This window comes from Xyrauchen texanus, chromosome 18 (assembly GCF_025860055.1).
Source record: "Xyrauchen texanus isolate HMW12.3.18 chromosome 18, RBS_HiC_50CHRs, whole genome shotgun sequence".
NCBI classification, from domain to species: domain Eukaryota; kingdom Metazoa; phylum Chordata; class Actinopteri; order Cypriniformes; family Catostomidae; genus Xyrauchen; species Xyrauchen texanus.
In genome coordinates this window covers 20,147,191-20,170,520 of record NC_068293.1, presented here as the reverse complement: position 1 = coordinate 20,170,520, position 23,330 = coordinate 20,147,191, and the positions used below count along the sequence as shown (strand labels likewise).

At 36.7% G+C, this 23,330-nt stretch overlaps 3 protein-coding genes across 4 annotated transcripts in view; 2 read left to right on the top strand and 1 right to left on the bottom strand.

Moving 5' to 3' along the window:
- Positions 1–203: 203 nt before the first annotated feature.
- On the bottom strand, positions 204–14,577 carry LOC127658796 (uncharacterized). Its single transcript, XM_052148345.1, has 8 exons — positions 14,571–14,577; positions 14,261–14,449; positions 13,263–13,438; positions 12,878–12,955; positions 12,671–12,731; positions 2,467–4,371; positions 2,129–2,243; positions 204–315 (listed from the first exon to the last, which is right to left on the bottom strand). Exons 1-8 carry the CDS (start codon positions 14,575–14,577, stop codon positions 204–206), a joined length of 2,643 nt encoding a protein of 880 aa, XP_052004305.1.
- A 351-nt stretch (positions 14,578–14,928) lies between these two features.
- LOC127659064 (ubiquitin carboxyl-terminal hydrolase isozyme L3-like) lies at positions 14,929–18,992 on the top strand. 2 transcript variants are annotated; one of them, XM_052148695.1, is made up of 9 exons: positions 14,929–15,097; positions 15,256–15,267; positions 15,611–15,739; positions 16,922–17,078; positions 17,148–17,233; positions 17,399–17,446; positions 18,060–18,135; positions 18,272–18,330; positions 18,497–18,992. In XM_052148695.1, the coding sequence occupies exons 1-9, from the start codon at positions 15,056–15,058 to the stop codon at positions 18,578–18,580; spliced, it is 693 nt and encodes a 230-aa protein (XP_052004655.1). In that variant the 5' UTR covers positions 14,929–15,055; the 3' UTR covers positions 18,581–18,992. The 2 variants fall into 2 exon arrangements, with proteins under 2 accessions (XP_052004655.1, XP_052004656.1); XM_052148696.1 differs by lacking the exons at positions 14,929–15,097; positions 15,256–15,267 and adding an exon at positions 15,289–15,333.
- Positions 18,993–19,523: 531 nt separating this feature from the next.
- Positions 19,524–23,330, top strand: part of LOC127658781 (LIM domain only protein 7-like) — an 84,184-nt gene continuing 80,377 nt past the window's right edge. The window contains 1 exon segment of the mRNA XM_052148286.1: positions 19,524–19,592. Coding sequence (XP_052004246.1) covers positions 19,524–19,592 — 69 coding nt within the window.

Here is a 23,330-nt window from a genome sequence, read left to right as displayed (position 1 = left end):
CATCTAAAATTCAAAAAACAACATTTTCTCACACTAAGTGTATGAGATTGAAACTAAAATGTGCAGCCAAATAAAGTTAAAACGGTTTATCTTAAGACCAATCTATTAAGCATGTGTATTATATCAAAATAAATGACAAAACGTGAATAAAAGCAGACACAAAATTAATGCAAAATAAAAAAACTATTGTAAATGTAAATAAGTCATTGGGAGATCCCTCCTTTTCCTTGAGTTCGTTTCTTTTTCTTTTTGTCTTTGAACACAGGAGAATTCAAGAATTTTGTATCAGTGTATTTGTCCCCACGCCTCATTTTGCTGTCAAAAAAGAAACAAAATTGAAAAGTGTATAAAAAGGAGCAACATACACATACACACACTGGTGGCCAAAAGTTTGGAATTATGTACAGATTTTGCTCTTATGGAAAGAAATTGGTACTTTTATTCAACAAAGTATCATTCTTACTGATTACAGTGTATAGTCAGGATATTAATAACATGAAAAATTACTTTTTCAATTTGAAAAAACTACTTCAAAGAGTTTTCATCAATAAATTCTCCACGTGCAGCACTGACAGCTTTGCAGATCCTTGGCATTCTATCTGTCAGTTTGTTCAAATACTCAGGTGACATTTCACCCCACACTTCCTGTAGCACTTGCCATAGATGTGTCTGTCTTGTTGGGCAATTCTCAATTCTCAGCTACAGTCTAGCTGATCCCACAAATGCTCAATGGGGTTAAGATCCATCCATCCATTTCTTTTCTATACGTCTGTGTTTCTTTGCTCACTCTAAACTTTTCCTTTTGTTTTTCTGTTCCAAAATTGTATTTTTCTTTGCAATTCTTCCCATAAGGCCTGCACCCCTTCAGTAAATAGTCTTCTCTTTACTGTTGTACATGAATCTGGTGTTGAGCAGGTAGAATTCAATGAAACCGTCAGCTGAGGACATGTGAGGTGTCTATTTCTCAAACTAGAGGCTCTGATGTACTTATTCTCTTGTTTAGTTGTACATCTGGCCTTTAACATCTCTTTCTGTCCTTGTTAGAGCCAGTTTTCCTTTGTCTTTGAAGACTGTAGTGTACATCTTTGTAAAACCTTCAGTTTTTTGGCAATTTCAAGTATTGTATAGCCTTCATTCCTCAAAACAATGATTGATTGTTGAGTTTGTAGAGAAATGTTTCTTTTTTGCCATTTTTTACCTAATATTAACCTTAAGACATGCCAGTCTATTGCACACTGTGGCATCTCAAACACAATGACAATGTTAAGCTTCATTTAACGAACCAAGTATCTTTCAGCGGGGTTTGAAATAATGACAAGTGAATTTCTATTACCAAATTAGTAATTTAGCATGATTACTCAAAGATAAGGCGTTGGAGTGATTGCTGCTGGAAATGGGGGCTGTCTAGGTTTGATCAAATATTACTTTTTCAAATAGTGATGGTGCTGTTCAGTGTTCAGTAATATCCTGACTGTGCTTTGTGATCAGTTAAATGCCACTTTGGTGAATTAAAGTACCAATTCCATTGCAAAACAGCAAAATCTGTACTTATTCCATACATACATGCGAGTCACAAGTTACAGTAAGGTACTTTCAATGAAAGTAAATGGTGCCAATTTTTGGAGGGTTTAAAAGGCAGAAATGTAAAGCTTATACATTATACAAAAGCACTTAATTCATTAATTCTGTATTCTTAAGTTAATACATTCCTCTGGTATTCTTTGAGCTGTAAAGTTGGTTAAATCATAGTTTTTACAGTCGTTTTAGTGTTTATGACATTATGACGTCATGGCAACTAAGTTGTTAAATTGGATATAACTTTACACAGAAATGGTTTACAAGCAATTTTATGACACTAAAACCATGTTATTGTGCATATTGTTTACATCTTGTGGCTTTACTTTTGAAACAGGGAGTATTTTAACTTTTACGGTTTAGCCCCATTTACTTCATCCTCACTGTAACCCATATTTAAGCTTTTTTTTTTTTTTTTTTTTTAAGAAAAGGAGGAACAAAATTAAATACAATTTTGTGGTAATCAACTTTATGCCACAAATGCTGTCAATTAAGCTCAACTTGTATTGAACCAGTAAAATGACTTTAATTTACTATAAACAGTGCCACTCACCAGTTGAGTGTAGGTTCTTTGTAGGAGACTGGTGCTGCTCTTCTTCGCATTCTGCCAAAATCAGAGCCAACTTTCGAGTCTTTATTTGTTAGACTCTTCATAACCATGTCTTCTACTGTTTCAGAAACAATGTTTACAAGACATATAGTATATAAGACATCAAATACAAGTAAAATACATGGCAATAGCATAGTTTAAAAATGATATATCTGTAATAAAATTTATTTCTCCTTTACAGAATGCAATCATTTGTAAAGCTTTTTATATTCTACTGTATATTAGATGATTTATTTTCATTAATCACTCATTTCATTCTAAATTTCATATAGAAAGGCTACCTGGAGGTTGGTGCTTCAAGTTCAACTCCTGGTCTTGACAAATGTTCATGGTTTGAGAGTGGGCCTTTTGTTGAGGGCTGTGAGCAGAGCTCTCATCCGAGAGCATTTCAGGGTACCCACCAAGAGACTCCCAGGGAGGCCTCTCCTTTGTGAACTGAAGGCTGTGGTCCTTCATGTGCCCATTAAAACTATCTGAAGCCATTACAGGTAAAACTTCATATGATCCATTTGAGCGTAAATGATCTTCAGAAAAGCAGCTGGAAGCCCCACTGCCACTCGACTGTTTACCAGGTGAATTATGACAAGATGAAATTATAGATGTTCTCCTGCACCTTCTATCATGTCCCTGGTCAGTTTGATCCAGATACATGCAAAGATCATCCATGTTGATATGGTTAGCCTGATCAGCCTTTTCAACAGAGGATGGGGTGCTTGCACTCATGTCAATGTTTCTTTTATGGGTTTTAGAATTATGTTTATTCCTGAGGTCCTCCTCTGAGGCAGAACAATGAGACATCCCTGTTAGTTGCAAGGTATTAGAGAAATAACTGCATTCTCCTCTATTCTGAAGATCAACCACATCTTGCCTTTCAGTTGCTAAATTTCCATAACTACTTATTGTACAATTATTCCACTGTTTCTTTGTTCCTGTTTTAGATTTGGCTCTTCCTGCAGCATTCCTCTTTGTTATTTTATCTTTCACCTCTTTTCTGTGTTTTTTATCTTTACTGGACACTAATGATGGAAATTCAGATGATTCTTTTAAAAGGTTATGAACATACTGCGAACGTTCTGAACAGATGTTTTCACCTGATATCTTGTAAGGAACAGTCTCTGGCTCGATTTGCTGTTCTGCAATGTCATCTAAACAGATAATTTGAGGGATCATTTGGATTTCTGATGCTACTTCCTCTGAATCTCCTGGTCTGTTGGCATCCTCTAATATATTGTCGTTCAAAATGTCTGTTGAATTCCTGGTGACAAATGATTTACTGGCTTGTATAACAAATGTTCCTCTGCTTTTCCGTGTGTTGCATTCTTCATACTGAGGAAGTGGATGTGCTAGTGTTTTGTTTGCGTGTTTTTTAACTTTGACTGTGGTCTCATGGACATGCACATCTGTAGCAGCAGCCTCTGGGCACACAGTACTGGTGGATTCAACATCTTCCTGTGCATTCGATAAACCATGATTCATAGTAAAGGACGAGATTTGAGTCTTCTTTCTCTTCTGAGGTCTTAGTTCATCTTGAACTATATAAGTTCTCCTGATATTTTCATTTTGACTCTTGGGTTCCTGGGTAGCATGAGCTTCCTCTGCATTATTTGTAGCAGCTTTGCTTGAAAGATTTCCATCCCAAGGAATTGCCTTACTTCTTTGAGAATTCTGAACCTCAAGATCACTAAAACAATCACTTAAAATGTCATCTGGGGAATCTTGGGAGATTAGGTAAGTTGTCCTTGGATCTGGATTTGTCCGTTTAAATGTGTGCCGTCTACTTTTACTATGACGAGAGGTGACATGAGTTTTCCTGTGTGCCGTTACGGATTCATTATCTCCAATCCAACACTTTTCTCTTTCCTGACAATGCTCTTCCTCATTCTGGAAAGCAAGAGAGCAATGCGGTGTTGCATTGGTTATTGCTTGTGGAACAGCTGCAGAATTTGATCGACCAAATTCAACTGGTGCTTCTTCCTCTGCAGATCTACTCTCGCTACTCTTTTCCGATAGACACAAATCCTTCTTTTCCTGATGTTTTTCCATAACTCTAGAGTTTCTTCTCATGTTTGTTTCAGCTGTCACTATTTCAGCACCACTTTCAGTAATGGTCATCTCCATTTCATCATCATATAGGGTATTTTGCTGCATTGGATTGTCCCTCTCTGGGGTGAGAGGCCTCTCTTTACCTTTTTTAGAACAATGGAAAAGTAGATGTGCATTGACCACAGCTGTATTCACAGGTTCAGGTGCAAAATGGTCCTGTTGTGGACACAATGCTGGATTGTCTTTTTTAGGTACTTCTTGCAAACTTCCAACTTCTGCCTCAGTTTCACACATTTGTTCTAAAATGAAAAAGAAAAGAAAATAATAATAATTAAAAGAAAATAAATAAACAATAAATAATAAAAAAAATTATTAGGAAATCATTGTATCAAATACAAAAAACATTGCTGCAAGCAGCACTTATCGGGGTTCAAGTGACATAGGGCCTTTAAGTGCATGTGCTATAAGATATTAAGCATTATTCAGGTAGCACGTAAGCAACTAAAATGAAGATAAAGCAATACAATTTTCAGCACTATCTGGTAAATGACCGTAGAAATATTGTTTTTAACATTTATGACTAATAGCGCCACATACTGTCCGATCCCCTGCCAATTTTGCATGCTTCTTCAGAACCATGAGTTGAAATATAAATTACCAAGCCAAATAAAAAGTTATTTGTTTATATATAATTATTGATCTAGGCTGTCCACAGAATCTTCCTGTACATGTACTGTTGATGTCAAATGAAAAACTAAGGACTAGTTTGCAAAAGTTGGTGTTTTTAAATAATCTCACATATTTAACGAACAATTTAATTGACACCAATGGTTCTTGAGGGAAAATTGTTAAGAATAAGGAGAGCTATCATGTGATATGAATAATATGTCTCTATGAAACAAAGCAGAAAATACAAGGATTTACACACGTGTAAAACACAATAGTGCATCCCGGGGGCCAATTGTTTTCATATTTTGCACAGACATCTTTGTCCAAGAATAAAATAGGCCCACCAAGTTTTGTTCCAATCGGCCTTGTTAACCTTATTAAATAGCTGCTGAAAGTTGATTCGGCGATGGTGGCCATGTTTTTCAAAATATGCAAATATCCTCAAAGACCTTGATGGCACCTTGGACAAAGACACCGCATGCCAAATTTTAAGTTGATCGGACCAATGTTCCATAGTTATTGCTATTTTTTCATTTGTCATTGTGGTATCGTGCAAACAAGTGCCCGATGTGCACAATTTTTTTCAGGTATCCTCAGAAGGACCCGAGTTTTGTGAAAATATCTCATACCGGTCAAGAGTTGCGTAAAAGTGACCATGCGTACTTCTTGCGTTTTTGGGCGCTGTCATGAATTTATTCATAGTAAACAAAATTAAAGATGGCTTTACATTCTTAAAGGGATAGTTCGTCCAAAAAATGTAATTCTCTCATCATTTACTCACATTCATGCCATCCCAGATGCGTATGACTTTTTGTCTTCTGCAGAACACAAAGATTTTAAGAAGAATAGAACCCCAATTACCAAACAGTTGCCAACGTATAAAAAATGCTAATAAAAACAAAAAGAAGTGATTTGTAAATTATATTCACCCTTTGCTAGATTGAAAGCAGTACAACACATGATGTTTTACCTTGTGAATTTCATTTTAGTTTTTGTTTTTTTTAAATGTACAGTAATTTCAAATCAGATGATTGCAACACACTCCAAAAATGTTGGGATAGTCGAGTGTTTACCACTGTGAAACATCACCATTTCTTCTAATAACACTTATTAAGCATTTAGGAACAGAAGACACAAGTCTGTCAAGTTTAAAAAGTGGAATTTTCCCCCATTCATCCATTGTGCATGTCTTTAGCTGCACAATTGTACGGGGTCTTCACTGCCGTATTGTGCGCTTCATATTGCACCATTTAATCTCAATTGGAGATGTTCAGAACTGCAGGCAGGCCAATCTAGCATATACTCTCTGCTAATTCGGCCAGTATGTGTTTGAAGTTGTCCTTCTGAAATTCCGGGAGGTCCCTGAAAAAGACGGGGCTGGATGGCAGTATATGCTGCACCAAAATTATTACATATCTGTCTGCATTAATGGTGCCCTCACAGATAAGTGAGACTGCAAGTTACCCATGCCATGGGCACTGACACACCCCTGGCCCATACAGACACTGGCTTTTGGACCTGACGCTGATAAAAGCTTGAATGGTCCTTTTCCTCTTTGGCCCGGAGAATACAATGGCTGTGTTTTTCAAAAACTATTTGAAATGTGGACTCATCAGACCAAAAAACACAGACCAGAGAAGTCAGCAGCGCTTCTGAACAGTGTTGATGTAGGGCTTCTGCTTTGCAAAGTAAAGTCTTAACTTGCATCTGGGGATGAAGCAGTGAGTGGTGTTGACAAACAAAGGTTTACTAAATAAAACCAAGCCCATGTTCATGATCCATTACATATGATATAAGACAGTGATGTCTGAGGGATCAGAGCTCACGCGCATTCAGAAGTGGTTTTCGTCTTGCTCTTTACGCACCAGGATTTGACCGGATTCCTTGCATCTTTTAACTATATTGTGCACTGTAAAGGGTGAAATGCCCAGAATCCTTCCAATTTGTCTTTGGGGAACATTTTTCTCAACGTGCTTGATTATTTGCTGAAGCATCTGTAGGCAATGTGACAAGTCTTGAACAATCCTTGGTCTTGAAGGTCTAGGATGTTTTTGGAGGCACCTTATAAAGTATACAGTACTATGACACAATTGCCTTACCTGTTTAACATCTCATTTCACATCACCATGTCATTTTAATTTGTCAAATTGTTATTAGTCTTAAACTGCACGTCTCAACTTTAATTGAAATAACTGTACATTTAAAAAAAAAAAACACAAAGTAAAACCTCATATAATGTGTAGTTGTAGTAATTTAGCAAAGGATGAATATTCATTTACAAATCGCTACTTTTTGTTTTATTAGCATTTTTCAAACTGTCCCGACTTTTTAGTAATTGGGGTTGTATTTCAGCTCTGTAGGTCCATACAATGCAAGTGAATGGTCACCAGAAATTTGAAGCTCCAAAAAGATAAAGGCACCATAAAAGTAATCCATATGACTCATGATTAATTCCATGTTTTCCGTGTAAGAACAGACAACATGCAACTGCTTTTTCATTGTAAATCTTGCCATTGCAGTCCCTAGGCACCATCATAATTTCAAGCTTGATTACACTTCCATGTGCTTGATGCAAGTGCAAAGCGTTAGATGGTGCTTTGAAGTGTAATCGAGGTACATTTTGGTTTGTTCTCATCCAAAATGAGTGGACTGCATTCAGAAGACATGAATTAAAACACTGAAGTCGTATGGATTACTTTATGCTGCCATTACATGCTTCAAAGATTTGGATTCTGTTGACTTGCATTGTGAGGACCAGCAGAGCTGAAATATTCTTCTAAAAATCTTAAAGAGGCCCTATTATGCTTTTTGGGATTTTACCTTTCCTTTAGTGTGTAACATTTTTATTTGTATAGCGCATTTCACAACACACATCGTTTCAAAGCAGCTTTACAGAAGATCAGGCATTAACAGAAGATATAACTGTAATGTCTATAATGTCTATGAGTCATCATTGTGTAATTAGTTAAAATATGATTGTGAATTGTGTTTAAAAATAATTAAATAATAATTGTATTTATAACCCCAGTGAGCAAGCCGAAGGCGACTTTAACAAGGAACACAAAACTTCATAAGATGTTGGTTAATGGGAGAAAAATAACATTGGGAGAAACTAGACTCACTGTGGGGGCCAGTTCCCCTCTGGCTAACATCATGAATATAATGCCATTATTACTTATGTATAGTGCAAGTCATGGTTTAAAATTATTAAACTAAGTAAGTGTTAAGAGACAGTGTTTTAAACATAGATTATGTATGAACTGTAAGATTAATGACCAATTAGGGCTGGGCAATATGGCCAAAATTGTTATCACGATAATCTTTTGCATATTGTTCGATATCGATATTTATCATGATATACATTTCCACATTGCACTTTTTTTTAGGGATGTCCCGATACCACTTTTTCCACTTCCGATCCGATTCCGATAACGGAAATCTCAGTATTGGCCGATATCGATCCCGATCCGATACCAGTGTTGTTTTTTTGCATAATCAGTTTATAATATCTTTACATTATTGTGTGGAAATAATTGGGTGTACTCTTTAATATGTAAAGAAACACAAACCTTTAACTTCACATTATTTCAATATAAATGTATAGCTTATTAAGAAACACTTTATTATTAACTAGCATAGCCTACTGTATACTGGCACTCCCCGAGTTCTGATTACACGCACCTGCATATCATTAGTGGCTAATCAATGACTGCATAAATACCCCGCTTTCTCGCGCGCGCACGCACGCACGCACGCACGCTCTCTCGCTCTCTCTCTCTCTCTCACTTTCACACTCTGTGCCTGTTCTCATCGATAGTAGAAAGTTCTGGAGTCTCAGAAATATTATGTCAAACATGTGTCTTCATTATTGCCTGCAAGTATCATAAAATTGTTGTAAGTTATCTCTTTCATTGTGTCTATACACTGTCTGGATATTACTTACCTGCTGTTTGCCACTCTGCTTAACTGGATTTACTCACAATGTTTACATCACCGTTTCAATCCTCTGCTCAATAAACCCTGCAGAGTTCATATCTCTGTTGTGAGTCTCTCCATGACAGCTTTAACTTTTAAACCCTCACACTTTTTATTCACAGTTTAATTCGGTTCTTATTTAAATTCTGGTTAAATGCACCTCCAGTGCCGTTCTAAGTCCATATTATAAGTGAACCGAACTGCTGAGCATCTACATCCGAGATGTTCGTTTGTAGCGGTCAAATATTGTGCACGTGTGAAGGCTATAAATAGCCACACGTGTGTGTGTAAACCGAAGCACCATTCACTAACGGGCTGAAGCTGCGTGTGCATTTATATGTTTACTTATTAAACACAGCCTATTGCAATTCACTGAGCTATCACGTGTCTTCAAGTGGCTTTGAATAAAATGCACGAGTCATATGAACCGCTTTAATGGTGTTTTAACAGTTCTTTTATGTCATTTTTTAAGCTTGACAGTAACGAACATGACTAACACAGAGTATCGGATTTGGGTCGGGCTCGTCAGACCGATACCCGATCCGTCTAAAAACGTCAGTATCGAAGCCGATACCGATCTAGGTATCGGATCGGGACATCCCTACTTTTTTTTATTTCAAAAGTTGACTGCAGAAAAAATAAATTCTAAATAGTCAAAATAGACTCTACAAAACGGCACAGGGGGTCCAGAGACGGCCAAAGCAGTGGGGTCTGTGGGATCTTTTACCACAATATAAAAATATTTTAAAGTTTATCAATTGAAAATGAATTTTAAAAGATCATCTGTTTGTTCTGAAGTATAGTGACAGCAGTCTAGTATTTGTTGGAATATTTTTACATTAAAATTAAATATTTTTTATATTTCTTTAGATTCAGATACCCAAGTATGGGGCATAGAAGCCCCTGTGACTGTGCAATGATGCTGAATGTGGGTTCAGGGGGTGTCCTGAGAGAAAATTTAGAAAACTTTTTTTTATTTTTTATTTAATTTAATTAGCATTAATCACATGGTCTGACGTAATCTAATTGTTATCATGGCAGCTAGCATTAGCAAGTTCATCCAGTCTGACCCTACATTACCACTGGCGGGTTGTGAGCAAAGCTGAGAGCGTTTTCAATTCCTTGCAATGAAAGCTGAACGCCATGCTCGCAAGGTGGATCGTAGGATTGGCAGCGGTGTGGAGCAAGCTCTCTCCTAGTGCCTTTGAGTAGATTTCATCCACCCCAGTGGAAATGCAGCCTGAGAAAGCCGAACTGCTTGTGTTTTAGCGACACGCAGTAAATATCGAAAATTCCTCAAAAGCTTATCGTGGATTTTCTTTATCGCGGTAAATATCGATATCGTTTTATCGCCCAGCCCTATGACCAAAGTCTTTGAAGACCATCATGTATTAACTGCAGAAGTTCATATAGATGCAATTGTCCTTGTTAATTGGCTCATCAATTTTGTTGGCAATTGATAGTCTATGTATTCCATTTCAAGAATGTAGTCCATCAATATCACGTTCTGATTAACCAGTTTGTCTGCTTCCTGACCTGGTTCCCAGTTAGTCAAATACTATCATTATTAAGACTATGAGCCAAATTACATGTGAGGAGAGCGGCACCTTCCCTGGTCAGGTCAGGTCTACCCCAAAAACTCCAAGAACAATTATCTATAACTCCTATGCTATTCTCCAAACACCACTCAGACATCCAGCCATTCAGTGACACTAATCTACTATAAACCTCGTCACCATGACGAGCAGGGAGGGGACCAGAGCATATTTCAGTGTCTGACAGAGCATATTTCACCTCTTTAACATTATCTTTAGTGATCTCCGACTGGCGAAGCCAGACATCGTTAATGCCGTCACGAATAACAATTTTAGAAAATCTACGTTTAGCATTAGCCAGCACTTATAAATTTGATTTGATGTCAGACGATCTGGCAGTCGAAATGCAATTAACATTATTGGCTGGAGTCTCTATTTCCACATTCCTTACAATAGAATCGCCAACAACAACATGATTCTCAGTGGGTGCATCACTGAGTGGAGAGAATCGATTGGAAACCCTAACAGGAACGGGAGAGTGGTGTGTCTTTGCTGAGCAAGTATGCCGCCAAGACATCACCCAAACGCCCGGCTGCAGGGGCTCTACAGGCAGAACCAAAGTGTGTGTGTTTCTCTCTGTACTACTCGCATCTGAAACAGTATCTACCGGCTTCTCTTTCTCACTGACCTCCACTAGCGTTCGGATGCGTGTCTCTAACTCATTAACCTTCTCCATCAGCCTGACTAATTCCTTACATTTATCACATGTGAATCCCTCCCTGCTGACGGAGGAGGCTATTGTAAACATGTGACATGAAGTGCAGGAAGAAATAACATGAGCGGATGCCATGAATTACCTCAATTGTTTGTTGTTGTTGGTTGTTCCTGAGCAGTGAGGGTTTGAGATTGATGTGAATCCCTCACGCAATTGTTTGTTGTTGTTGGTCGTTCTTGATAAGCGGTGCTTCGAAATCGATGCAATAATCCATGTAATACAGAGGAGTAAAATGGGTGCACACAGTTTAATTGCGATAAATATAGAAAGCGGATGCACATGGAAAATGGGCGCAGTTGAATCACAATAAGAGAATATGCAGGGGGAAACCCGATGCGTGCTGAAAAATGGTAGATGTTAAGGATTAAAGGCTGAAAACAGATATACTGTATAAGCGATGCAAAAACACTAGCAGGCTACAAACACAGACTCGAGCAAGGCGCCGGCAGCCACAGGTAAAATACACGTAGATGAAACAGTAGAAAAGCGGAAAAACCTGAAACACGGTAAAATGACAAAGGATAAAACGATGAACGTATGAGATTAAGAATAAGCAGGCTTAGCAGCCTAAGCAGGCTACAAACACCGTCAAAACCTAATACCTGACGTCTTAGTTAGATGTCTTAGTTAGGGAGTGATTATAAATGTAATACATTTTGGAATAAGGCTGTAACATAACAAAATGTGGAAAAAGTGAAGCGCTGTGAATACTTTCCGGATGCATTGTAATGTTATTGTTTTGGTAAGGGTTTACTATTCAGCTGTGGGACGCCTTTACATAAAACTGTGTAACAAAATGGTCAATCTTAAGAATCTTATACAATTTCAAGCTGTAATGTTACAGCCACTATCGATAGTCCATGGCTAACTTGCTCACTAACAACAGTGTACTTGTAAGAAAGCTACAAAATAAATAAATATACCACTGCGAAACATCCTGCTCAAGTCGTGCTTGCAAAGGTGGTTCGGGTCGATCAGCTTGTTCTTCCAAACTTTCATTATTTCATTCATTTTCGGACTCTGGCTCAAACTGGTACGGCAAAAACCGACACCATGGTTACAGTGGTGTTTACAGGTGCTCACGAAGCCTCGGGAGCTGAAACTTGGTTATGCAAGGGGCGTTACATTTCCGACACACGGTCTACGCAGTTGACCAATAACAACAGACTAGGCCAGCTGACCAATCAGAGCAGACAAGGCTTTTCGGAAAGTGGAGCTTTTAAGAGACAGGAGGTTAATCAAAGCATTAAGGTCAGAGTATGAAGAGCGGGAAAAATTAATGTACATGTATGAAACATTAAAGCATGTAAAGCTATTCTAGTAGACCCCCAAAATAAAATTATGAATCTGTAAATTAGCATAATATGGCTCTTTAATTTGTGTTCAGCAGAAGAATGTCATCCATATATGGGATGGCCTGAGGGTGTGTAAATGATGAGAGAATTTTCCTTATTTCTGGGTAAACTATCCCTTTAAGGAATCACGTACAAGCACATTGACTTCTCATACCTTCAGTGCTGCCGTGTTCTGAATCCATACTTTCTGGAACCTTTCAAATTTAAAAAATAGCTAGAGTGAACATTCAACAAAGCTTGGCTAAGGTCCTAACAACACCACCAACAACAATAGCCATTAATGGCAGTAACATAAAACATTTGTCACTAAATCATGTCTAAAAGAAAAATGACAGCTTACCTCATCATTAGAAAAAATATCCACTGCCTTTGCCATCCAGTTAAGGGAAGAGTCATAAAATTCACGTATAATGGCAAACTAGAAAAAGCAAAAACACTTAATTAACAACAATTATTGGTCCAACGAAATATAAATTATGCATAGTGTTTCTTTTCACTTTTAAAATAGGCCTACAGCTAATCACCAGTGTGTAAAGCTGATTCAAATATTGTCAGTGTCTGTAAGTGAGTATGTTCAACCAAGGCTAAAATTCATTAGAAGAGCATTTGAACACTTTGCATATAGGTTAACAAGTTTCAGTTTATCATACTTCACAGACACATCAAATGTTTTCCTCAAGTGGCAGACAGTTATTTTACCAGAGAGTCTCACTTCACAGACTTACCAATTGTTTGTTTTTATGACGCTGAAAGGCAAGATCAAAATTAAGAGCCTGTACATCTTTCCTCAGCCGCACAACATCCATCTCCAGCTCTCTGCTTCTCTGCTTCTGAGCAACCAGAGCTAGGGCAAGAGCCTTGTTGTTGGTTTTCAAAGAGAGCTTGAAAAATGACGATGTGTCTGAGAAATCATGAAAGGTCTAGATATTATCAATGTTACTGGTGTCATGAATCAACTTATAACATAAGAGAGTCTATAAGAGCTATTGTTCACCCAAAAATGAAATTTCTCTAATCATTTACTCACCCTCATGCCATCCCAGATTTGTATGACTTTCTATCTTCTGCAAAACACAAACAAATATTTTTAAAATAATATTTTATCCTTGCTGGTCCTCACAATGCCAGTGAATGATGACCAGAATTGTAAGGTCCAAAAGACACATAAAGGCAGCATAAAAGTAATCCATAAGACTCCAGTGGTTAAGTCCATATCTTCTGAAGTGATATGATTGGTGTGGGTGAGAAACAGATCAATATTTTAAAAATAAATCTATGCTCTCACTTTCAATTCCACATCCTGGTGTGGAAGTGCTACTGGTTAAAAGTGGAGAGTAATAGTAAAAAAGGTCATAAATATTGATCTGTTTTTCACCCACACCTATCATATCCCTTCAGAAGATATGGATTTAACCACTGGAGTCTTATGGATTACTATTATGCTGCCTTTATGTGCTTCCTGGTCCTTCTTAGTTCTGGCAAGTTCTTCACTTGCATTGTGAGGACCTACAGACATGAAATATTCTTCTAAAAACCTTCATTTGTGTTCTGCAGAAGAAAGAAAAAGTTATGCACATCTGGGATGGCATGAGGCCGAGTAAATGATGAGAGAATTTTCATTTTAGGGTGAACTAACCCTTAAATGTTTTCTTTCACAAATAAAGTAGCCAACTGTATCTATGGGCATTTATCCGAGGTGAACAGTAAAACTGAAACGTCTTACTGTGAATTTTCGTCTTTATCTTGGCTGCGTAGACAGATGGCGCCTGTTTGCCCATTCTTGTATTTTCCTTCCTCTCTTTAGAAGACGTTGTTACTGTTTTATCATTGGGAGCTTTAGAAAATACTAATCTACTAATATTTAGTTTTTTTAAATCCACCGAGGATAAGTTTTGATTAAAGTAAAATATAGCTACAAATACAAAACTGTGTCTTGATTACTCACCACTAGTTAGTGCAGACGACAGAATTGTCTTTATACTTGCTATAAAACATTTTTATTTTAATAACAGGTAAGGAGAATACAAATTAACTGTCCATTTTGATACTCCGATTCGCTTTAAACCCAAACAATACTACCGCGGAATCTCAAAATTCTTCTCTTGGTGGTGGCCCAAGGCGACTGTCGAATCAGAAACTGTTGAATACAGCCACCTATCGGACTCAAACTAATATGTGACAAACAGACCAAACATTTGATTGTTTGAAACCCTTGATTCAAAGGGCTTTGTGACTGGTTGATAACAGTTTATTTCCTCAAAATGACCCATTCACAGAGATTCATGAAACTAAACATCATGAATGATGCCACATGAGCCGGAAAGAGAACTCTTCAGTAAAATAAGTAATTAGTGATGACTTTTATTTTGAAACTCAAGTCCCTTCATCCGTTTTCACATCGACACAGTCGCATGCACAGAGCTTCCTTCTCAGCTGTCAAAGTGTTTACACACTATTTCTCGGGGAAGCAGTATAATTTGTATTATTATTAAAGATAACAGTCTGGGCTTAGTCTGAGATGGAGGGCCAGCGCTGGTTACCACTGGAAGCCAACCCAGAGGTATGAATTTCGCCCTGCATTCACGATCCTTCCATGTTAATTAAGTGTTATAGTTCATCATTTGTATATCCAGCTTTTAGCAGGAACGGTAAGGTGCAGCTTACGTCTTTGTAATCGAATTAACGTGACACTGTTTGTGTTCTGTGTCTGCTTTTCAGGTTATGAACCAAGTGAGTAGATGTCTCGACTATCTGGGTGTGTCTAGGATTCAAACTTGTGCCAAATGAATGAATCAGGTTTATTTAAATACGTTTGTGATCACGCCAGTTGCATCCACTTTGATTTGTACGATATGTGCAATAAAGCGCTTAATACATAGTTTTTAACTTGATTTCATATGCTCTTAATTAAATATATGATGTTATTTTAATTTATTATTGAAACGTTTAAATAAAAAATAGGGTTGTGTAGGCCCATGCATTCTGTCCATGTCTCTGACAATACACGTCTAATCCATTTAATAGTCCTATGTATTATGAATTGTATTTAATATTTATGTGTTGTACCTTCAAGTTTTTAAAGCAGCTGGGCTTGGTACCCACCTGGCAGTTTGGGGATGTGTACGGTCTGGAATCTGAAGTTCTCAGTTTGGTGCCAAGGCCTGTGTGTGCTGTTCTGTTGCTCTTCCCCATAACAGAGAAGGTATGACTGCAATTCACACCCATATAAAATCCATATTAACAAAACAAGCTTTATATTTATAGATGCCTCTTCGTAGGTGTCCATTAAAGATAGATGGATGTGCAACTGGACATGGTTGGCACTGGCGGCATTATTATAATAACATATAATATTATAAAACTTTCATATTATATTACACAATAGTTTATTAATATTGATTTTTGAATGCAAGTCTCTTGCTCTGTTAGAGATCGAATGACAATTCCCCTATTGCTGTGTTGAAGGAATAGTTCACCCAAAATTGAAAATTCTCTCATAATTTACTCACTCTCAAGCCATCCCAGATGTGTATGCCTTTCTTTTTTTTATGCCTTTCACAAACGAAGATTTAGAAAAATATCTCCGCTCTATTGGTCCATTCAATGCAAGTGAATGGAGACCAAAACATTGAAGGTCCAAAACGCACATAAAAGCAGGATAAGAGTAATCCACTCCAGTTGTTTAAGCCCTGCCTTCTGAAGTGATCTAATTGATTTGGGGTGAGAACTGGCCAAAATGTAATTCCTTTTTCATTATATGTCTCCTTGGCTATAATGGTATCAAGCTAGATTACAGTTCCTAGCGTCATCTAGCACTCCGCACATGCATTAAGCACAAGGATGTGTAATTGAGCTTGAAATCATGACCATGGTTAGAGATTGCAATGGCAAAATATAAAGTTAAAAAGGAGTTACACTTTCATATGTGCTCACTCAAAACCTGCTTAGATCGTCAAGACGTTTTTATTTGTATAGCTTCTAAACACATTGCTCAAACCACTGAATTCATTTGGAATACTTTTATACTGCCTTTTATGTGCTTTTTGGAGCTTCAAAGTTTTGGTCTATTTATTTGCATTGAATGGACCTACAGAGCAGAGATATTCTTTGTGCTCTGCAGAGATAAAGTCATACACATCTGGAATGGAATGAATGTGAGTAAATTAAGAGAGAAAGGTGAATTTTTCCTTTATTAAAACATATCTAGCCCATAACATTGGTTTGATAAAGTACAACATTTTCTGGACTGAAAAATGTCTTTGTTACCTTAAGCAAAATTTGTTCCAGTCAATTGAATGGAGCATCATTGTCATTCTTGAAAATGACATTGATTTTTACAAAGCACGATATTTACTTACAGGGAATAAAAATATTCTCTATATAGTATGAAACCTTTAGACAGGAGGAGGAGGCAAAGATTCAAGCTCAAGGACAAGAGGTGTCCTCCGAGGTGTACTTCATGAAGCAAACCATTGGCAATGCTTGTGGTACGATAGGGTTGATTCATGCTGTGGCAAACAATCAAAGGCATCTGGAATTTGGTAAGTATCTGTTCATTTATTTTTTTAAATGGCTGTTTGTGGTATATTCATGAAGTTCTGCTTTTGTAGAGCCCAATTCACCACTAAGGTCATTTTTACGGCAATCTACAAAGATGAGTCCAGAGGAAAAGGCAACTTTCCTTGAAAAAGATGAGGTAATTAAATATTCTGTATTTTGACGTTTACATTACATTTCCTAACTTGGCAAAGACTTTTTTGGAAGTTGATCACTAACTACATCAGACTGTTTACAGGAAATCTCTACAGGCATTAACCGAACCAATTCTTTATTCATGCTACTGATATTTTTATGATTTCAGAGTATCCGTGTTACACATGAATCAAGTGCTCAGGAAGGACAAACAGAGGTTGGTATTTGCAAAATACAGAGTAGCTGTTAATACATTTTTACATTTACATTTTACATTTATTCATTTGGCAGACGCTTTTATCCAAAGCATCTTACAAAAGAGGAAAACAGGAGACAGTGGTACGAAAAGTGCCATACTGCAAAGTTTCACTATCATCAGAATAGTATACAAAACAGATTTAAGTGATTTAAGATTTAAGTGCAACAAGAATTGTAATCTTTTTTTTTTAAGTGACTGGTTAAGTGCTCTTGGAAAAGATCAAAGCTGTGTTTTGAAGATAGAGAGTGAGTCAGCTTCACGGATTGAGTTGGGAAGGTCATTCCACCAACGTGGTATGATGAAACTGAAAGTCTATGAAAGTGTTTTGGTGCCTCTTTGTTTTGGTACGACAAGGCGACGTTCCTTAGCCTACCGCAGGCTTCTGGTGGGAACGTATCTCTGCATAAATGTTTTTAGGTATGCTGGAGCAGACCCAGTGACTGTTTTGTATGCCAGCATCAGGGCCTTGAATTTAGTACGTGCATATGACAAAACATTCTAAAGTAAGATACAGTGTGTTCATTAGTATCATAAAATGCAAACTGGTTATTTACTCTGCTCACTCCTACAGGCTCCAGGTTTAGATGAAAAAGTGGATTTGCATTTTGTTGCCTTTGTAAACGTTGAGGGACATTTATATGAACTGGGTAGGTACATTTATAAGGACATCATTAATATTGTGCTTAAGCTATAAGTGTTTGCTACAACTGCAAAAAAGAAATATTGTTACTGTATAGTACAGGAGGATATTTGGTCTATTCATATTTTGTATGTGTGTTGCAGATGGATGCAAACCTTTTCCAATTGTTCATAGGAAAACCACAGAGGACACATTTCTTGAGGTGAATTTACTTCTTATACTGATGTGCAAACACAGCAATGTACTTTATATTTGCAGCTTGATTTATTTGTAGACATACTTTAATTTGTTAAAATGGCTTTAGGTTTTTAGGACTGTGATAGACTTGATATCCAGTTTTATTTGATCAATTTTTACCTTACTTACAGGATTGTGCAGAGGTCTGTAAGAAGTTTATGGCACGAGATCCTCAGGAGCTCCGTTTTACTGTTGTGGCACTTTCCAAAGCATAAATGTTCTTGATGTTTTTTACCTTGGAGAAAAACTGCCAATCTTTCTGAAGTGCTGAATACTTAAGATTATGAGTATTTATATATTATAGGTTTGATTTTGTCTTTAATGAAACAAAAGTTAAAAGTTTTGACAGTAAAAGATACAAGCCAACAACTTGAGATATCCAATATCTAAAAATAGTTCAAATAAAAGAAGCTCTACAATTTTGTACCTGAACCATGTTGCCACCTGTTCATTTTAACCACCACTCACTTTCTCTGAAATTATATAAAATACATTTCTGATGTTAATAACATTAATGCACCTAAAGGGGATGTTCCTTTTTTTCTCTTTTTGTTTTTTTTATTTTATTATTTTTTTGCTTTAGAAGAATATCTCTTTAAAATAAAAATCAATCTACTTATAAATATGAAGGCTTGTCATATTATTATTATTTTTTAATAATTATAGACAACAATAAAGAACAAATGTCTAATGATTTCATCTCATGGTGACCTCATATTGTTCTGTTAGGAGTGACAACAGTTCACTCAGAATATGTTGTTGCGTTATTATTATTATTATTTAAATAAGTATACTGCATTTCATGTTAAGCTATGCTAATAAAAGAAAAACATTCAGATATTTTTTTCTATGTATCTATCATAATGCGTGCGGTTGAGGGTTAATTGTGCAACCGGAACCTCATTTTGATGTGAACGTTTGATATTATTAGGTTACGTGTAGGCATATCTGGCGCACTTAAGAGCGAATAACGTTCACAAAGTTTCTCGGGAAAAGAGGAGACTTGCGTTTTTACACCGGGTCTTGTTGAATTTAATTCTTAAGAAAACTGACGAGTTTCCTCGCGACGAGACAGAACTAGATGGGTCGCACATTAATTAGACTTCATCCTTGCAGTGTAGACGCCTGTCCCCTGAAAAAACATTAATGAGAACGGTGATGGAGTGGAGACAGCAGTCTGCGGTGGGTTATGAGACTACTTACTCCGAAGCACAGAGATGGATAGAGGTAAGAACTTTGCTCAATTCCACACTTGATCTCATTTAAATGCAGATAGCTCAGGTAATGGAACATAACTGAGGCTATTTTCACTTGTCTAAAAATAACACAGATTAATTCTTTCTCAAAATATCTTCGCTATCTCACATGCAACCTCAAGATATTTAATCTTCTTTGTGTTACCTTCAGTGGTGTTTTTTTGCTTATTTGGTGCCCTGTAGGCGAGATCCATCGTGGTGCCCCCCAAACACGCAACACAAAGAAATTATGGATTTTTACGATGTTGACAACTTATTATTACAGAACTATGCTTGAACACAAAATATAACACAAGGACACAAGGGATAGCTCACCCAAAAATAAAAATTCAAATTCTCATCATTTACTCACTCTCGTGAAATATTAATGAATTTCTTCTTTCTGCTGAACACAAGCAACACATGTTAAAACAATATCTCAGCTTTGTAGGTCAATCCAATGCAAGTGATTGGTGGCTAAATCTTTGAAGCTCCAAAAAGCACAAAGGCAGCATAAAAGTAATCCATGCGACAACAGTGGTTAAGCAACATAATTGGTGTGGCTGAGGAACAGATAAATATTTAAGTCCTTTATTTTTACTCTCAATCTCCACTTTCACATCTGAAAGTCACATGTGATGCCTGTTTAGTTTAAATTTCACATCTGAAAGTCACATGTGATGCCTGTTTAGTTTAACTTTCACATCTGAAAGTCACATGTGATGCCTGTTTAGTTTAACTTTCACATCTGAATGTGAAAGTGGAGATTTGAAGTAAAAAGGGACTTGTATAGTAATATATGTTTCTCACCCACACCTATGGAGTCTAATGGATTACTGGAGTCCATTGGAGTCTAATGGATTACTTTTATACTGCCTTTTTGTGCTTCAAAGTTCTGGCCACCATTCACTTGCAGTTTATGGACTTAAAGAGCTGAGACATTTTTCTGAAAATATTCATTTGTATTTTGAAAAATAAAGAAAGCTGTGTTTCTGGAATGGCAAGAGGGTGAGTAAATGCAGTGTATATATATATATATATATATATATATATATTCAGCAAAATAATAGCTAAATCTGCTACTGGTTAACTTAATACTGAATCATCTAGACTTGTTGAATTGCTCTAACAATGATGAGAACTTACAAAAGCTGACTAAATAAGCTGGTAGCTATGTGTTTAATAGGTATTTATTGGTGTTTATTAGTGTCTGTGTTTATCTTCAGATTATTTTCTGTAAGCTACATGAGTTTGAAAATAGTATTTTACTAGCTTTTTTTTTTATCCTACTAACGGTCACACTTGGTGTTGTTTATTGTACTACATTACACCGTGTCATTCTTTACTTCCCATTAAAATATTCCATGATTTGAACATGTTAATTACTAGCCTCCTGTTCTCAATCAACACATGTTGGGTGTGTGATAATGTTCTATTTTAGTTGCTTTGATACTTTTTATCAGAATGATGTTGTGTTTTATTTTTCTAACTGTGTGTACACTGAATTAAACAATCAAAATACATATTTATTTGCTGTTTGCATCAACTTCAAAGTGGAAATTCAAGTATCACAAAATCAAGTACTCCTGAAACAAATTTCATATGCTTTACTGAGTTTATCCCGCCGCCTTTTGAGGGCATAAATAATTAGGACTTTTCTATCCTGGTGAATTCCCTTCTCAGCGGGAGATAGCAGGGTCGAAGCACTGGTTGTAACTGAACAAATATTGTTCTTGATTCATGAGGGGTGAATCTGAATGCTTTCACTGTGACATCAGTCTCTCACACATGCACACTGGTTCATTGTCACAGGCACTGGACCTTGGCAGTTAGGGTAGTTTCCCCCCGAGGTACCTGCTCCCCTGCAAAGGAAGGTGATGTGTCTTTTAGCATCGGATCTGAATGATTAACAGGTTGGCGTTATTTTTATCCCACCCATTTTCTGGCAGGTCCTGCCTCCTGCATTTAGATTGGCTATTAAGAGCTACTTACAACCGGTCTGCAATTGGGCAGTTGATAAGTCGTTAATTTAGTCTTAGTTACCATAAACAGAGGAAAATAAGTTGCAGAAAAACTGCTCAACACAGCTGAGGGAAACAACAGACTGATTAATTACACAATGCGTGCTGTTTAAAATGGCAGAGAACATTGCACTTTCTATAGTGATCGACTCTTGTGAACCGTCTACTGCAAAATAGGCAGAAATACCCCCGCTTGGACGCTATTTTTCCACTGAGAAAGCTGATCTTCAGAAAGCTGACAGAATCTCTGCTTGGGAGTGGCAACAGGTGATCGCACACGCTCCGTCTCTCTCACTCACACACACACATCCATTCTTGTTTATCCAATAATTTGTTAGAAACAGCACAAGCCGTGATACTATTTCTGAAGTGACATTTTTGAATTACTAATGAAGGCTTGTATGCATCATTTGGTTTGAAACAGGAATAGCAGATTATGATCCGTCATGTAAGAAAATAATTCCTTGCACAAATGCGTTCTTTGGGTTGTCAGGCATGAGGGTGCACTGAGCAGCACTGGGAGTCTGTGTGTCTAAGTGTGTATGTGAAAATGGTCAGGTGTTTTGGTCCGCTGAATGATCTGGAGTTTTTCACTGGTACTTTTTCTTGTACTAAGCACCATGACTGCGCACCGGAACATTCTTGTTTTTCCTTTGTTAAAGTCAAACCCACAATAAACATTTGACGTTGGTTGGCACAAGTGACTTTACAAATTTCAAGGTGTTGGAATTTTAATAAAGCTCCTATTCTGCACCAGGACAAATTGAATGCTATAATTAAAAGTAGGACTTGGTATTGATACAGATTTTTCAATCCTGATTCACAAGATTTCAATTCCGATTTTATATTGATTCTAATGGGTAGGCTATTTTTCAGTTATAATTTTTGTTTTGCTTACTAATAATTATTAATTTGAATAAATTATCCCAACTAATGTTGGTAATTTTACCAGAACCTTCTAAATAGGTACATTTCAAAAATCTAAATTTTTACTAATTACTCACTAAAATCAGTTGGGTTAAAAATGACCCAACACATAGCCCAATGGCAACCCAACCCATTGTTAGGTCATTTTAACCAAATGCTTTGGGTAGCAAGTTTTACCCAATAAATTATAATTTGTTGGGTTTTATTTATTTTGGGCCAACATGTTGCTTTAACCATCCTAGTATTATTGGTACTATTATTATTATTGACTCTTATTATTGCTGGGTAAATGCATTATAATGCATAAGTTACAAAAATCTTAAAATTGCTTTATTTCCATTACATTTGCAAACATTTTCATTAAATTAAGTAAATGTTTGCAATTGTGTTAACAGTTTACTTAATATTTATCATTAAGTTACTTACAATCATGAGGCAGGGAATTGCCTCCTCTTCCTCCAAATACTGAATGATGTTCGTTCAGACCTTTAAACAGAATTTTTAAATGGTAAATATGCACACATATGCAGGACCAAATAATACCCAAAAAATGTATTGTCATAAATTATGTACTTACAGGCTCCAAATCAACAAATGCTTGTTTTGCTACCTGGTAAGAAGGCCAAAGCATCTTGCTACCAATTTTGTATGTCGATGGAGGAAGAATAGCTGGCAGAGTTTTTAATGCAACATCTCCGAGTGTCTTTACATTCAAAGGAAAGAACAATGGATTAATCTCCAAAAAAGGAAAGAAAATCTGCAAGGCACTTTAAGCCATGGTA

Bases quoted from the DNA above. Each gene is read 5' to 3' on its own strand.
- LOC127658796 (XM_052148345.1), bottom strand. The intron at 13,439-14,260 runs GTAAGACGTTTC...ATGATTTCTCAG, and splicing joins GATAAAGACGAAAATTCACA to ACACATCGTCATTTTTCAAG. The intron at 316-2,128 runs GTGAGTGGCACT...CTTTTTTGACAG, and splicing joins AAAGAACCTACACTCAACTG to CAAAATGAGGCGTGGGGACA.
- LOC127659064 (XM_052148695.1), top strand. From the start codon at position 15,056: ATGGAGGGCCAGCGCTGGTTACCACTGGAAGCCAACCCAGAG. The intron at 17,079-17,147 runs GTAAGTATCTGT...CTGCTTTTGTAG, and splicing joins TCAAAGGCATCTGGAATTTG to AGCCCAATTCACCACTAAGG. The intron at 17,234-17,398 runs GTAATTAAATAT...TTATGATTTCAG, and splicing joins CTTTCCTTGAAAAAGATGAG to AGTATCCGTGTTACACATGA.